The 17,423-nt window shown below is 46.1% G+C and overlaps 1 protein-coding gene across 2 annotated transcripts in view; it reads left to right on the top strand.

The window, feature by feature from the left end:
- The window catches only part of NOL6 (nucleolar protein 6), an 83,304-nt gene that overhangs the window by 32,759 nt on the left and 33,122 nt on the right, over positions 1–17,423 (top strand). For both annotated transcript variants that reach the window (XM_087958730.1, XM_087958731.1), the window contains exons 16-21: positions 2,192–2,332; positions 4,977–5,094; positions 7,611–7,765; positions 8,666–8,829; positions 10,707–10,859; positions 13,339–13,436. In XM_087958730.1, coding sequence (XP_087814856.1) covers positions 2,192–2,332; positions 4,977–5,094; positions 7,611–7,765; positions 8,666–8,829; positions 10,707–10,859; positions 13,339–13,436 — 829 coding nt within the window. The remainder of the gene's footprint in view (positions 1–2,191; positions 2,333–4,976; positions 5,095–7,610; positions 7,766–8,665; positions 8,830–10,706; positions 10,860–13,338; positions 13,437–17,423) is intronic.

Here is a 17,423-nt window from a genome sequence, read left to right as displayed (position 1 = left end):
CAAAGGCAGCTGATAACTGTCAGGTGGCCCTGGCCCGATCTCTGCCTCTGACACAGAGCCCTCATCCGAGCCTTTCCCAGACTCCAGGATTGGCCCATGTTCCTCCCCAACATCCTCAGTGTCCAAATCTACCGCCAGCTCCTCTGGCCGCTGGCGGGCCACAACAGTTTGCCTGAGGAGATTCTCTTGTCCTTTCCACACTGGGATGGTCTAGGAAGAAAAATAACCCCATAAAATAACTCTCTAAAACCAAGACGGAAACACTTAATCTCCCTCCACCCCCAGCCTCATGCACTGTACATTTCAAGAGTCCCCCCAAAGAGACTCCCCTTAAAAGAACCTTTCTTCATTTTGGGGGGGCGGGGGGGCTCCCCTGAGTCCTTTAGAAAGATAGAATGACAGAATTTTAGTACTGAAGCTATTCTGGGGGTCCTCGGTGCTCTCTGAGCTTGGTGGTTTTCCTGCAGACGTTTCATGACCCAACTAGGTAACATCATCAGTGCCAGAAAGGTTTGCAGGGAGGAGGAAGAGAAAGACTGTGGGGGGGTCCTCGGTGCTCTCTCAGCTTGTTGGTTTCCTTGCAGACGTTTCATGACCCAGCTAGGTAACATCATCAGTGCTAGAAGTGAGTGGGATGAGGGGGAGCGGGAGGGGAGAGGGAGGAAAAGGAGGAGGAGAACTGTAGGGCTCTTGGTGCTCTCTGAGGTTGGTGGTTTTTCTTGCAGACGTTTCATGACCCAACTATGTAATATCATCAATGCTAGCAAGGAATGGGGTTTGCAGGGAGGAGATGGAGGAGGGAGGAGAAGACGGTTTCTGGTGCTTTCGGAGCTGGGTGGTTTTCTTGCAGACGTTTCATGACCTAAGTAGATAACAACATCAGTGCTAAAGCGAGGAAGTGGATTGGATAGAATATTTGCAGTTCAGGGTTCAAGTATGTGGTCCTTGGTGCTCTCTGAGCTTGACAGTTTTCTTGCAGACGTTTCGTTACCTAACCGGCTAACATCATCAGTGCTGTAAGGGGTGGGGGGAATTGCTCTGTTTAAGTACAAGTGGTTTGCTCTTGTGTTGGTGGGAGTGTGGTTTTCTTTCTGTTCTTTACAGAGACAGGATACTTGTATACCAAGGGCCTTCAAACTTGGTAAATTTAAGACTTGTGGACTTCCAACTCCCAGAATTCCTGAGCTCTAACATGACTGGAGGAGGAATTCTAGGAGTTGAAGTCCACAAGTCTTCAAGCTGTCAAACAGGGAGGGAAAAAACCTCTTTAGCACTGAAGATGTTATCTATTTGGGCAATTAAATGTCTGCAAGAAAACAACCAAGCTCAGAGAGCACCAAAGACCCCACAGTTTTCCTCCTCCTCCTCCTCCTCCTCACTCCTTCCTCCTCCTGCTTCCTTTTCCTCTTCCTTTAACTCCTCCTTTTCTTCTTCCTTCCCTCCTCCCTCCCCTCCTTCTCCTTTTCCTTCCTCCTCCTCCTCCTCACTCCTTCCTCCTCCTGCTTCCTTTTCCTCTTCCTTTAACTCCTCCTTTCCTTCCTCCCTCCCCCTCCTTCTCCTTTTCCTTCCTCCTCCTCCTCCTCACTCCTTCCTCCTCCTGCTTCCTTTTCCTCTTCCTTTAACTCCTCCTTTCCTTCCTCCCTCCCCCTCCTTCTCCTTTTCCTTCCTCCTCCTCCTTCTGCCTCCTCCTCCTCCTCCTTCTAGAAGGCCACTCCCTTCTAGCGCTGCTGATGTTACCTAGTTGGGTCATGAAACGTCTGCAAGAAAACTACCAAACTTAGAGAGCAACAAGCTGGTTCATGAAATGTCTGCAAGGAAACAACCAAGCACAGAGAGCACCAAGGACCCCACCGTTGTCCTCCTCCTCTTCCTCCTCTCTCTACAGACCCCACTCCCTTCCCTTCACACTGATGTTGTTACCTGGTTAGGTAGTGAAACATCTACAAGGGAGCAACTAAGCTCGACAGAGGGCGACATTTTTTTACATTTACTATTTATTAAATTTATATGACGCTGCAACATTGTGGTTTAGCACTCGGCCCCTCCCTCCTCCTTCACCAAAAAAGCCCCCTTTTCCTTTGCTATTCCTTTTTCCTCCCGATATTGAAACGTGGTTGTTGAAGCACAGAGGGAAATGACTTTGTGCTGTTAATGCGTGTTGGCCCACTGGTCTTTCCTGGGGTGCCCACAGCCTGCAGGGACTGGTGAGGAAGAGATGGTGAGGCTGATCCGCTCCTACGACGACCTGAGCCGCAAGCTCTGGCACCTGGAGGGGATGCCCTTGACGGTGACGGCGGTACAAGGGGCTCACCCAGCCCTTCGCTACACAGAGGTGAGTTAAGCACGATGAACGGAAGGTGCTGGGAGGGGGTGGCCACCCATGTAAGACGTCTTTGTGGGGGGGGGGCATTCAGGTAGTTCTTGACTTACGATCCCAATTGAGCCCCAGATTTCCATTGCTAAGTGAGACAGTTGCTAAGGGGAATTTGTCCTGTTTTACAATCTTTCTTGCCACAGTTGCTAAGATAATTAGACCACACTAGACAAGAGTAGAATAGAATAGAATAGAATAGAATAGAATAGAATAGAATAGAATAGAATAGAATAGAGGAATGAAGAATAGAATAGAAATAGAAATAATAGAAATAGAATAGGATAGGATAGGATAGAGGAATGAAGAATAGAAATAGAAATAATAGAAATAGGATAGGATAGAATAGAATAGAATAGAATAGAATAGAACAGAACAGAAATGGTGGTGGAGTGGAATAGAATAGAATAGAATAGAATAGAATAGAATAGAATAGAATAGAATAGAATAGAATAGAATAGAATAGAAATATTGGAATGAAGAAAACAACAGAATAGAATAGAATATGAATTAAGAATAGAATAGAATAGAAAGGAATAGGGATAGGTGGGTAGAGGTGCGCAGTCGCAGGCGCCGATGAGGGGTGGCGCCCCGGTTGGTTGGTGCGCTGTCGCCCCGGCCCCGTGCCTTTGTCTTTTTCTTCTTCGGTGCCTTTCTCCAGGTGGTGGCAAAGGCGTGGCGGAAGCCAGGTAACGCAACGGCAACAGAAACAGTAGGGGGAGGGGGTTTTCTTCTGCTTTCTTTTATTGGCCTGGCTCTGCGTGTGGTGCTAGCACCTCTGTTTGTTTTCCTCACCTTGTGGGTTCTTTTCTAACAGTGGAACAGAAAGGAACAGAACATGAATTAGGAATAGAATAGAGCAGAGTAGAATAGAACAGAGATTAGAATAAAGTAGAATAGAGTAGAATAGAGATTAGAATAAAGTAGAACAGAGTAGAATATTGGAATGAAGAATAGAATAGAATCAGGGGTGGGATTCAACCAGTGTTACTACCAGTTCCCTGACTATGTTTTGCGTGCGCACCGGACAGCTGAAAAGCGCTGCGCGCAGAGCGTACAGCGTTTGAAAAGCCTCTTTTTCCCTGCTTTTTCAACCTCAGCTGTGCTGCGCAAAGCAGCTTGAGGTTGAAAAAGCAGGAAATAAAGGACAGGCAAGAGCCCGGGTGGGCGGGTGGGCTAAACAGCAGCAAACACAGAACGTATGCCATAGGTTTGCCATCACGGCTCTAGAAAGAGGGCAGAGAAAGGCAACAAAAATGATTAAGGGACTGGAGTCTAAAACATATAAAGAATGGTTGCTGGAATCAGATATGTTTAGTTTAATGAAAAGGAGGACTAGGGATGACATGGTAGCAGTGTTACAATATTTATTGGGTTGCCACAAAGAAGAGGGAGTCAAGCTATTCTCCGAAGCACCTGAAGGCAGGGCAAGAAGCAACGGATGGAAACTAATCGAGGAGAGAAGCAACCTAGAACTAAGGAGGAATTTCCTGACAACGAGAACAATTAACCGGGGGAACAGCTTGCCACCAGACGTTATGGGAGCTTCATCACTGGAGGCTTTCAAAAAGAGATTGGACAACCATTTGTCTGGAATGGTCTAGGGCAGTGATGGCGAACCTTTTCGTTGTTGGAAACTAATCAAGGGGAGAAGGAACTTAGAAATAAGGAGGAATTTCCTATCGGTGAGAATAATTAATCAGTGGAACAACTTGTCTCCAGAAGTTGTGGGTGCTCCATCACTGGAGGTTTTTAAAGACTGGACAGCCACCTATCTGAAATGCCATAGGACCTCCTGCCTAAGCAGAGGGTTGGACTAGACCAGGGGTCCCCAACCTTTTGGACCTCAGGGACCCCCAAACTCATCATTTTAAATCTCGTGGACCAGAGACCCTGGGGAAATCCCCCAAAAAGTCCGCAGGAAAATCCCCCACCCCGTTTTCCTACCCATTGATCATTCTTTATTTGGGATGGCAGGATGCCGTCTCCAGCTCTGTTCTGGGCGGAGGGGGGGAGAGAGACTTTTGGCCTCATGCAAGGAAAGCAGCAGAAGTCTTTCTGTCTCTCCCCCAAACTCCGCCAGAAACGAGTCTTTGCTGGCGTAGCCTCTTGGAGCAGGAGGCCTTGCAGGGTCATTTCTGGCAGAGTTTTGGGGGAGAGAAAGAAAGACTTTGGCTGCTTTCCTTGTGTGTAGCCCAAAGCAGAAGAAGAAAGAAGTGGAAAGAAGCAGCCTGGTGGCCAGGCCAGGCATGTGGGGCAAGTGGGCAAGTTCCCTCCCTCCACCCTTTCCCCCCTCCCCTCACTACCTCGTGTTGTTCGCAGTGCAAGCAACGCAAGCCTTGTGTTCCCGTGCAGCCTGGATTAATTGCTTTGGGGCGGACATTTCTTTGCGGACCACCAGTGGTCCCCGGCCCACTGGTTGGTGACCCCTGGACTAGAAGACCTCCAAGGTCCCTTCCAACTCTGTTTTCTATTCCATAATGTGGAAACTTTCTATCCATTATTTGAGTGATTTTTAGAAGTTTTCTCCACTCCCTACTTCCCCCAAAACTTTTGTTCTTGGTTTGGCAAAATATATATATATATTTTTCTGATTCTTTCCTAGACTTTTCCTCCAGTCCCTGTGAAACCAGATTATACCTTCCATGGCAAGATCAAAGACCGAGCATCCTTTCTACCCATGGCGGAAAAACCGTGTCCTGCTTTCGTGGCCCCAATAAAAGGCAAGGATTTATCACCGGGATGGGTGGGTGGGAAAGAAATCCAAGTCTTTCTTGGGTTGAGTTCCAGTAATTTTTTGAAAACGGATGACTTCTAGTTTTGAAGATCCTGGAAGCCAAGGAGGTGATTGAAGGTGGCCAGGTAGCCTTTGGGATCAGAGGTTCAGAAAGAGAATACCTGCTTTCTTTTATCCTAGTGTTCAGCTCATGGGTTAATAATCCCACAGTTACAGGAACATGGATTCAAGTTGAACGTTAGAAAAATTATCTCAAGACAAGAACGGTTTGACCCTCAACATCTAATTATCTAGGGAGGTAAAATTATCCAAAGATAAGGACGTTGACACTCAACACCTGGAATGGATAGAGCTAAAATTACCTAAAGATAAGGATGTTTTGATCCTCAACGCCTATTATCTAGAGAGATTATGGGAGCTGGGTGGATTAATTTGAGTTGCTTTGATTTGGATTCCTGTGTCGAACAGAGAGTTGGACTTTGAGGCCTCTTCTAACTCTGCAGGTTTGATAAGAAGTTTCCTAGCTCAGCTTTTTCATCACGTAGTTGTCATTCTTGAGTAGACACTGGTCCTGGGTGTGTGTTTCTCAGTTTTTGGGTTGATGTTGAAAAATAGAGTAGAGTAGAATTAGAAATAGAATAGAATAGAATGGAATGGAATAGAACATATAGAATAGAATAGAATAGAATAATAAATAAGAGAAGGGAAGAGAAGAGAAGGGAAGAGAAAACATGGAATGGAACAGAACAGAATAGAATTTTTTTTTTGGCTAAGTGTGATTGGACAAACAAGGATTTTGTCTCCGGTGAATAAGTTCACAATGAACATATAAACAGCAACTAATACATCATAAAATGTCTTTTTTCCCCCTTATTTTTATTTTATTAAAAAAAATTAAAATTCAGAACTCCAAATTTTTTAACAAAGCAAACAAAACAAGTAATGCAAAAAATGTGCATTAAAAAAGTAAACGACACATAAAAGTATGCACCTTTTATCTCCTCTAGTTGAATACTGATAACTACATTACAACGATGTTAGTTTCCCACCCCTTGGGAAGCAAGCCCCGACATCATTTAAACTTCTGGTTCTATTTCCAGATTATTAACTTGTCATTTAACAACTATATTAATAGCGAAATGGTTAACAGGTAAAACAATAATTTTAAAAAATCAAGGTTAAAGTTTCAAGACCCTCTGTTAGCAAACTGTTATTGTAATCGACTCGTGGAGAGCTTACTACGGCTACTTATCTATGATGTTGATCAATGTTGTAACTCCTAAAGAAATGCACCTAGGTGTATTGGGTCTTCATCTGCGTCCACCTGTCAGCTACCCAGAAGCCCAGCCTGATGGCTCAAGATTCAACCCACCAAAGTAAACAACCCATAAGTACAAACGTTCTGGAGGAAACCAACGTTGAGCGATGAGTGATTTCACTTAACAACTCTTGGTCTCCAGAAACAGCAGTCTGCCCCTCTCCTTCCTCGTTGCTACTGTCTCTCTTGCAGAGGTAGTAGTAAAAGGTGAGCACTCCCCCCCCCAACTGAAAGAACAGGTCAGCAACCTATATTCCAGGGCTGTGTAAGCCTTGGAGATTTTTAAGAGTTTTGGTGTCTACTTCTGACTTTGCACGCTGAAAGCCAGGACCACAGATCTTCCCCATCTTGAGTTGACTTGAGTTGACTTGTTGACTTGAGGAAGGAGGAGAGCTGTGTTACAAGGACCTTGAGCTGGAAACAGACCTGCTAAAACCCACCTTTGCTGGCTTCCGTCGCTCCGATGGCCAACCCAAGGTAGTCCACTTCTGCCAAAACCACGCCATAGGGATCGATTGGTTGACTTCACCACAGATTTGCTTAAGGAGCACGGATTCACTTAAGATCCACTTAACAATCACTGTCAACAAGGTCATAACATCCGATCAGTTGTGTAATCGGTGGTGGGTTTTTTTTTTACCCTAATGAGTTACTGCTGTGAGTGGTGCAGTGGCCGAGTGGTGGCGCTCTCGCCTCACAATCTGGGGGCTGTGAGTTCGATCCTGGGTAGAGGCAGATATTTCTCTCTCCAGGCACGTTGAGAATATATCCGCGGAATATAACTGCATTGGCAACAGGAAAGGCATCCGGCCAGTAAACACTTGGCTCCATTCAGTTGCGCAGACTCCACCCCACAAGGGATTCCTGGGGGTCATTAAAAGAAGATGATGCTGAGTTACTGCTGTGATGGCCAGCTCTGTTATGGTCGTAACCTGAGGACAACCTGAATATGGAGAAGAAGGCCATTCGAAACTGCCAGTCCCAAGGACCGTATCTGAATCCTCGTAACCCTGGCTAGTGTTGAGGTGCTGACCTTCCAGACAGCTGCCCAGATGTCTACCAAGTGGAAGGGAAGGCTGGGCCCTTGGAGTGCTGCTGCTTCTTCAGCGGGGCTGATGGATGGTCCTTCTGTGGCTCCTTGGTTGATCATTGTTCTCTTGGTGATGTTCCTTCTCTCATTCCAGTGATTTGCCAGATGGAGGGAAGCGGTCAGTGGCCTCGGAACAAGGAGGCCATTCAGTGCATCAAAGCTGCTTTCCAGATGCAGCTGGCGGAAGTCCTGAACCAGCAACACCATCTGCTGTGCCGGCCAACTGCCACCTACACCGATATACATAAGGTAATCCTCCTCCCTCCCTCCTTCCCTCCCTCCCTTCCTTCCTTCCATCCATCCATCCTTCCATCCATCCATCTCTATTAACTTCCTCCTTCACTTTGTTCTCTATTCCTTCCTTCCTTCCATCTCTATTCTTCTCTATTATCTTCCTTCCTTCCATCCATCCACCCACCTCTATTATCTTCCTCCTCCCTCCCTTCTCTATTCCTTCCTTCCTTCCATCCATCCACCTCTATTATCTTCCTCTCTTCTCTATTATCTTCCTTCCATCCATCCATCAATCCATCTCTATTATCATCCTCCCTCCCTTCTCTATTATCTTCCTTCCTTCCTTCCTTCCTTCCTTCCTTCCTTCCTTCTTTATTATCTTCCTTCTTCCTTCCTTCCTTCCTTCCTTCCTTCCTTCCATCCATCCATCTCTATTATCTTCCTCCCTCCCTCCCTTCTTTTATTATCTTCCTTCCTTCCTTCCTTCCTTCCTTCCTTCCTTCCTTCCTTCCTTCCTTCCTTCCTTCCTTCCATCCATCCATCCATCCATCTCTATCTTTCTCCTCCTCCCTCCCTTTCCCTTCCTTCCTTCTTCCTTCCTTCCTTCCATTATCTTCCTTCCTTCCTTCCATCCATCCATCCTTCCATCCATCCATCTATCTATATTATCTTCCTTCATTACCATCTCTGCACAGAATAATATTTCCCTTATTATATCACTTTCTGCGGGGGTATCTCTCCATTCTTCCAGTTTTGGGCATTCACCAATCTCGCAGCTGTTATGATATGTATCATTAAATATATTGTTCCTTTACTGTATTTCTCATTAATAATTCCCCGTAAGAACTCTTACTTTTTCTGGTTAACCACCTCTTCTATCCAAACCTTTGTTTTTTGGGGGGGGTACTTCTGTAGGATGGCTACGTCTTCCGCCTTCAAGTGGCCTACCACCGGGAATCCCAGATCCTAAAGGAGTTGGTCACCCCTGAAGGGATGCTGAAGTACCAGGACACCCCAGAATCTCAGCAGCTGGAACTGGAGACTTTCCATTTGCCCTTCTTGACTAGCTCGCTCCACGGGTAAGAGAGCAGAGCGTTCTCTACTTGGATCCGGCCTTCTTGGCGCTCTTTCGGGGGGATATACACGTGGTCCTCAACTTGCAACAGTTCATTTTGTGACCCTTCCAAGTTAACAACAGCACCGGAAAAAAAAAGGATTTTTGTGTGTATGTGAGACCGCTTTTCCCAGTGAAAACCTTTGCAAGCATCCCCATGATCCAAATTCTAGACGCTTGGCACCTGTTTCATACTTACGGCGGTTGTCGCGTCCCGAGGTCGTGCGATCCCCCCTTTGCAAACTTCTGAGGGGCAAAGTCAAGAGGGAAGCCAGATTCGCTTAGACCACCCGGGATACTAATTTAGCGGACACGGTGGATTCACGTAAACCCTGTGGCAGGAAAGGAGGTGGAATGGGGCAGAACTTGCTTAACAAATGTCTCGCTTAACTAAGACAGCAATGTTTGGCTCGATTGTGGTTGTAGGTTGAGGACTACCTGTATGTTCTTTTTAGGGGGAATGAGGGAAGAAGGGGGTATTTGGTGGTGGTGGTGGTGTCCTTGGTGATATCTAAGCTTGGTAGTTTCTTGCTGACGTTTCATGACCCAGCTAGCACTGATGATGTTCCCTAGTTGGGTCATGAAACATCTGCAAGAAAACCATCAAGCTCAGAGAACCCCAAGGACACCATAGTTCTCCTCCTCCTCCTCCCCTCCTCCTCCTCCTCCTCCTCCTCCTCCTCCTCCTCCACTGATGATGTTTCCTCCTCATCTGCAAGAAAACCATCAAGCTCAGAGAGCTCCAAGGACACCATCCTCCTCCTCCCTCCTCCTCTCCTCCTCCCTCCTCCTCCCACTGATGATGTTCCCTAGTTGGGTCATGAAACATCTGCAAGAAAACCATCAAGCTCAGAGAGCTCCAAGGACACCATAGTTCTTCTCCTCCTCCTCCTCCTCCTCCTCCTCCTCCTCCTCCTCCTCCTCCTCCTCCTCCCTCCTCCTCCTCCTCCTCCTCTTCCTCCTCCTCCTCCTCCTCCTCCTCCCACTGATGATGTTTCCTAGTTGGTCATGAAACGTCTGGAAGAAAACCAAGCTCGGAGCTCCAAGGACACCATAGTCCTCCTTCTCCTATCTGCCTTATTATTTTTTGCCACCAAAAAAGGCACCAGGTCTTATTTTCAGGGGATGTCATCCACTAATTAACCTCACCTGTGCGCATCACCCGCCGCCTCCTTTTCGCTGTCACAGGCCTTCAGGAACTTCTTCTTCTGAGGCCGGCAAGGCTTTCCTGAAGGCCTCTGCAGCCGATAAGAGAACTCAGGATCGATCCAGAGCTTTGTTCTCCGCTACAGAGGCCTTCGGGAAAACCTCGCCAGCCTTGCCGGCTGCAGAAGAAATGGGCCAGCAAGGCAGGTGTCGGGGGATGCGAGGCCTGGCTACACCTGTCTGAAGGTAAGGAGTAGGGCAGCTCCGCCCCCTCCATCCCCAGCCTAGCTTAATTTTTACCCATCCACCCTGGAGTGGGTGAGATCTTAATTAGGGCTTATTTGCGGGGTAGGGCTTATATTGGGCACACGTTTAAAAACCAAGCTAAGACTTACTTTCAGGGTAGGTCGCATTTTCGGGGAATATACAGTAAATATATAAATAAAATGATCCAGACAATACGCTGTTCACTAAGCACTTTCTTTTTTTCTGTGCCATTCTGACTTGGATCGGCCACTAAAGGAACTGTTGTAAGTCGAGGACTGCCTATCATTCATTTTGAGACACCTCCTCCTCCCCTCTGTCGGGAGATCAAGATCCCTTCCAGCAAGAATTCACTTGCTGTTCAATCGAGTTAGGATCGTTGATCTTCCAAATAATCCTAGTCCCGATCCCGTTACTTTTCTTCCCAAACAGGCTGCATCAACAATATCCGGCTTTTAGCGGCAGCTGCCGTCTCGCCAAGCGATGGATCAACGCTCAGCTACTCAGCGACAGCCTCACGGAGGAGGCCGTGGATTTATTAGCGGTTTTCCTTTTCCTCTCTCCAGCTCCCTTCACGGCACCCAGGTGAGAAGCCCACTTGATACCTGCCCTTTCGGCTTGTTTCTTTGATTATACCTAGAGGTGGGGAACAATGGCTCCTTTATGACTTGGGGACTTCAACTCCCAGAATGCCTGAGCCAGCCACCATGGCTCCTTTATGACTTGGGGACTTCAACTCCCAGAATGCCTGAGCCAGCCACCATGGCTCCTTTATGACTTGGAGACTTCAACTCCCAGAATGCCTGAGCCATCACCGTCCAGCAAATCTGCCTCACAAAGAACTTATTAAAAGTCCCAGAATGCCTGAGCCAGCCACCATGGCTCCTTTGTGACTTGGGACTTCAACACCCAGAATGCCTGAGCCAGCCACCATGGCTCCTTTATGACTTGGAGACTTCAACTCCCAGAATGCCTGAGCCAGCCACCATGGCTCCTTTATGACTTGGGGACTTCAACTCCCAGAATGCCTGAGCCAGCCACCATGGCTCCTTTATGACTTGGGGACTTCAACTCCCAGAATGCCTGAGCCAGCCACCATGGCTCCTTTATGACTTGGGACTTCAACTCCCAGAATGCCTGAGCCAGCCACCATGGCTCCTTTATGACTTGGGGACTTCAACTCCCAGAATGCCTGAGCCAGCCACCATGGCTCCTTTATGACTTGGAGACTTCAACTCCCAGAATGCCTGAGCCATCACTGTCCAGCAAATCTGCCTCACAAAGAACTTATTAAAAGTCCCAACTTTTTGCTTCCATGTTGTAAAATTTGATTAAATTTGATTAAAAAAAACACAACCTTATGAGCTTTGGCCTTTTTATAAAAACTTGTTAGCAGGACAAGGGACTAATAGCCCCTTTTTGGATTCTTTGGATTGCAAATTCACGATACTTAACCAGGAAATAAGTACAGTAGAAGTTAAGTCTGCTAAACTTCTGAATAAATCAATTTTCCCTTGTAGAAAAAAAAAAAAAGTGCAGAGAAGAGCAACTAAAATGATCAAAGGCCTGGAGACTAAAACATAGCGAAGAACGGTTGCAGGATCTGGGTTTGGCTAGTCAAGAGAAAAGAAGGACTAAACAGTATTCCAGCATTTGAGGGGCTGCCCCAAAGAAGAGGGGTGGGTGGGTGTCAAATTATTTCTCAAAGCACCTGAAGGCAGGACTAGAAGCAACAGGTGGAAATTAATCAAGGAGAAAAGCAACCTGGAATTAAGAAGAAATTTCCTAACAGAACAATTAACCAGTGGAACTACTTGCCTCCAGAGGTTGTGGCTGCTCCAACACTGGAGGTTTTCATGAAAAGACTGGACAGCCACTTGTCTGAAAGGGTATAGGGTCTCCTGCGTGAACAAGGGGTTGGACTAGAAGACCTTCAAGGTCCCTTCCAACTCTGTTATTCTGTTAATAGTGCAATGGCTTGTCTCCAGAAGTTGTGGCTGCTCCCATCACTGGAGGTTTTCATGAAAGGACTGGACAGCCACTTGTCTGAAATGGTATAGGGTCTCCTGCGTGAACAAGGGTTGGACTAGAAGACCTTCAAGGTCCCTTCCAACTCTGTTATTCTGTTAATAGTGCAATGGCTTGTCTCCAGAAGTTGTGGCTGCTCCCATCACTGAAGGTTTTCAAGAAAAGACTGGACAGCCACTTGTCTGAAATGGTATAGGGTCTCCTGCGTGAACAAGGGGTTGGACTAGAAGACCTTCAAGGTCCCTTCCAACTCTGTTATTCTGTGAATAGTGCAATGGCTTGTCTCCAGAAGTTGTGGCTGCTCCCATCACTGAAGGTTTTCAAGAAAAGACTGGACAGCCACTTGTCTGAAATGGTATAGGGTCTCCTGCGTGAACAAGGGGTTGGACTAGAAGACCTTCAAGGTCCCTTCCAACTCTGTTATTCTGTGAATAGTGCAATGGCTTGTCTCCAGAAGTTGTGGCTGCTCCCATCACTGAAGGTTTTCAAGAAAAGACTGGACAGCCACCTGTCTGACATGGTATAGGGCAGTGATGGCTAACTGCATGCCGGCACCCATAAAGCAATGCGGATGCGACCCCTCTCCCCACGACCCCCCCCCCACAGCCTCCTGGAAGCAAAACCTGGCTGCAGGGAGGCCTACTAGGCCCAAAACAGGGAGTGCCGGGGAGGGGGGGCATGCCACACCCCTCCTGTGCTCCCCCTCCCCCCACGCATGCGCACGCATCTCCCGCATGCGCCCCGAAAGTCAGCTGGCCGGCAGGAGGCACGCTTGCCTGTGCGGTAGAGGTCCGCCATCATGGATATCGCGTCTCCTGCTTGAGCAGGGGGTTGGGCTAGAAGACGTCCGAGATCCCTTCCGGCTCTATTCTGATGGGTGACTTGTGATTTGTGTGTTTGCTTTTCTACTTGCAGCCCCAAACTTTTGTTTTTTGTTTTTTCCTCCCTTCTCTGCTGTGGGTGGCTTTGTTCCACCTGGTTCTTGAGATATATAATACTTCTCATCTGCTTGCAATTGTTTTCCTTCTTTTCCCAGCTCTCCCCAGGTGGGCTTCCTTCGCTTCCTTCACCTGCTGGCTACCTTTGACTGGAAGAACAGCCCTCTTCTGGTGAACCTCAACGGCGACCTCAAAGGTGAGCAACGGAGAGGGTGCAATTTCCATTCTTCTTTTTTTGTGGGTAGATCAACGGCTCAACGGGTGGTTGGACTGAGATGCAAAATTCTTTCTCTGAGATTGTTTACTTTACACTTTACTTTACTTTACACTTTACTTTACTTTATTGTCCTTGCACCTCATGCAATAAAATTAAACGCCATCTTCAGTGTACATTATGACTATGAAAATAAACACAAACGCACCTCCTTCGCCTTCTATACATTGAATTGAAAATCCCTGGTATTGCATTAATATTGCACTATACTGTTAGGGATATACACCCTAGCAGAACCTGCACGGCAGTCAGGCAGGCAGGCAAATATGTGAGATAAACGTTGTTGTAGTTTACACTCAGTAAAACAGATACAATGTGCTAGTTAAATAGTTTATTCCAGTAAGATTTATAGCATAGTCAAACAGTCCATACATCATACACTAGTTCAGTCCGTCCGGGGATTAATCAGTTGCAAAGTCCAGTGTCGAAAAATAGGTCATTAAACTTACAAATATCAGTCCAGTAATATATCTCTTCGCAGTAAAGATATGAAGAAGTCAAACCTCTTTTCTTCCTTCAGCAACAGCAGAGAACATACAGTTAACAATCCATCATCATCAGCAAGCAATCCAGTAAGCCAGCAATCAATCAAGTTCTCTTGCTCCCTCTTATGGCGATTTACAGCCGCACCCAAAATTACATGCTTTGCAGTTTAAAGTGACACACACTTAAACTCACTATCATAGTCTATATATATTATTTTACCCAAACTACGTTAGGTAACCTATGTTATTCCTAACATATACCAAGGGTCTTCAAATTTGGCATGTTTAAGACTTAGGGACTTCAACTCCCAGAATTCCTCCTAAGGTCATGTTAGCTCAGGAATTCTGGGAGTTGAAGTCTCTAAAGTCTTAAAGCTGTCAAGTTTGAAGACCCCCTGCACTATACAGTAGAATTCACTGCCCTGGGATAGAAGCTGTTTTTCAGCCTATTTGTCCTTGTTATTATTGCCCGGTACCGTCTGCCAGATGGTAATAGTTCAAAAAAAAAAAGGGGGGTACGCAGGATGAGATGGATCTTTGAGGACGTTTTGAACTTTGATTGCCTGCCCCAGGGGTGTCTCCAAAGACACAAAAGATGGAAAGCATCTCAAACCAACGAATTAATCAGCCCTGCTTTCTTTTACACCTTGTAAGGGATTTTGTCATCTGATCTGGGCTGCAAGGCAGGTGATGGTAATCCAATTGATACGGCAGCCTAGAATCTTTTGTTCCAAAAACCCCGCCAACCCCGTATAAATTTACTAAGCTAACGTTCACATTGTCAAATGTAAGTTTACGCTAGCTGGATTTTGTTGTTTTGTTTCCAACAAGTGCCAGCCCAGCATTTCTGGAATTTTCCAGCCAGGTTGGGCGATGTCCTGAAGTCGATGGATGTTCCAACTTCTTTAGATTGCAGCGCGGTTATTTGTACAGGTGTATCTTCAACTTATGACCACAATAGAGCTCAAAATTTCTTTTTTGTTTTTTTTCCAAATAAGTTTTTTAACAGATTTTAACAGATAATTAGAGTTGGAAGGGACCTTGTAGGTCATCTAGTCCAACCTGCTGCCCACGCGGGAGATCCTACACCATTTCTGACAGATGGGAGTCCAATCTCTTCTTGAAAGCTTCCAGTGATGAAGTTCCCACAATTTCTGAGGGCAACTTCTGTTCCATTGGTGGATTGTTCTCACTGTCAGAAAGTTTCTCCTTATTTCCAGGTTGAATCTCTCCTTGTTCAGTTTTCATCCATTATTCCTTGTCTGGCCTTCAGGTGCTTTGGAAAATAGCTTGACCCCTTCCTACTCTCTGGGGCAGCCCTTCAAATATTGGAAGATGCTATCCTGTCTCCTCTGGTCCTTCTCTTCCCTAGACTAGCCAGGCCCAGTTCCTGCAACCATTCTTGGTATGTTTTAGCCTCCAGTCCCCTATTTTATTTTTCAATATAAACATACATATTTTGTGGAGGTTGCATTGACTGGGTCACATATTTCTTAAGCAACAATAACAGTAATGATAATACAGATAGGTATGTATCATTCTAATCTTCCACAACTTCAACAATGCTGATTTCTCATTTTCCCATTAATTCATTTAAACATGCATAACATTTCTTTGCGACTCTATATTTGTAGTCTCTGAATACTATTCTTCCATATTTTTTTGAGAATTATTCATTGTTCTGCCATAACATCAATATTCGAAATGTGCAGGGTTAATAATGACGCCAAGTATTAGTAATATTTAATCAATCCCAGAAGTATATCTCAAAATCCCACACAGTTGCTAACCTTAATATTTTAAACCAGCTCGATATTTTAAACCAGCTTCGCTACGAAACTATGTAATCAGGCCTAGTTTGGGGGGGATGAAAATAAGGGGAGGGAGAGAAATTCTGCCTCTGCCTCCCAGCATCCATCGGTATTCATCTGGCTAGTGTCCTGTCAGTGGGTGAGAGAGTTGAGGGCTGTTTGAGAGTTGAGTGTTTCACCTGGATGGTAGAATGCAACATTTAACAATGGAAGTCTCCGTCATAAGTCAAGGACGGCCTGTCTTTGCTGGTGATGTGTGGGAGTTTTATTTGTTGACTAAATGGTTTTAGAGCGCCGGGGAGAAAGGCTGCAGGTGGGGCAGGACTGCTCAGTTCTTTTTCCACACTTGTCAAACAAACACCTTGACAGGGCCACGCCTGTGCAGGCACCTGGATATTTCTGCATAGACTTGTTTACCTGACCAGGGCGTAACCTGAAGAGGTTTCAAAATGATGTTCTCCCCCTGGCCTGTACTTACCCCTCCCTTCTCACCCCTCTTTCTTTTTTCTTTTTAGTAATTTTTTTTTATTTTTTTAATTCAGACAATCCACCTTCCATTAAACAGTGTGTCGTCGGGGTACAAGTTTCCTGTGCAATAACAATTAAAATTTACAGCCTTATTCATTACATTAGTGTTAATTCTCCACTCTTCACTTTATACTAATGAATTGGTAATCAGTCTCAAGAGACAATGGTCTCATGCTCTGAAAAGAGATCCTAAAGAGGAGGGGAAAAAACACTCTCCCAAGAACAATTTTTAAAGGGAAGAAATTCCATCCGAACCCAAAGTACATATAGATTATAAATAAAAACCAACACAAACCACGTTGCAGCAATTAACGAGACAGGGCAGGGTAAGGAATTGCAGACTTCAAAAGATAATGCACAGACACACACATACACACTCGCCTTGCCATGAGGCCACTTCTTTCGCAGGCGAAAGCTCCCTTGAAGAGCAGAGTCCCAGCCGCTTCCGGGCGGCGTGGCTGCCCGTGTCCCCTCGCCTTTAGGGCAGTCTCTTCCGGGCGATGGAAGCTCCCAAGATGCAGCCACCAGCCACTTGATCGGCCGGTGAGCGGCCTCGGGGAGGGAGTGTGTGTGTGTGTGTGCTCGCCCGAGGCCGCTTCTTCCGGCCGATCGAAGTGGCTGGTGACTGCATTTGGGGAGCTTCCATCGCCCGAAAGAGACTGCCTAAAGGTGAGGGGACACGGGCAGCCACGCCTCGCCCTGAAGCGGCTGGGGACTCTGCCATCAAGGGAGCTTTCGTCGGCCGAAAGAAGCGGCCTCGCGGCGAGGTACATGTGTATGGGCCGCTCTAGGTGGGGGAAGAAATTAAGTCACCCCCGAAAAGACGGCCTAGCCGTTTTTTCAGGGGTCAAAAAAAAATAAGGCCCAGCCTTATTTTGTGAGAAACACGGTATCTTTTCTTTCTTTCTTTCTTTCTTTCTTTCTTTCTTTCTTTCTTTCTTTCTTTCTTTCTTTCTTTCTTTCTTTCTTTCTTTCTTTCTTTCTTTCTTTCTTTCTTTCTTTCTTTCTTTCTTTCTTTCTTTTTCTTTCTATCTATCTATCTATCTATCTATCTATCTATCTAAAAGCGAAATGCCACTCACGCA

Source organism: Notechis scutatus, chromosome 2 (assembly GCF_049901735.1).
Source record: "Notechis scutatus isolate UNSWTSFEM ecotype Mainland chromosome 2, rNotScu1.2, whole genome shotgun sequence".
In the NCBI taxonomy this organism is placed as follows: domain Eukaryota; kingdom Metazoa; phylum Chordata; class Lepidosauria; order Squamata; family Elapidae; genus Notechis; species Notechis scutatus.
This window is presented reverse-complemented; position numbering and strand designations above follow the sequence as displayed.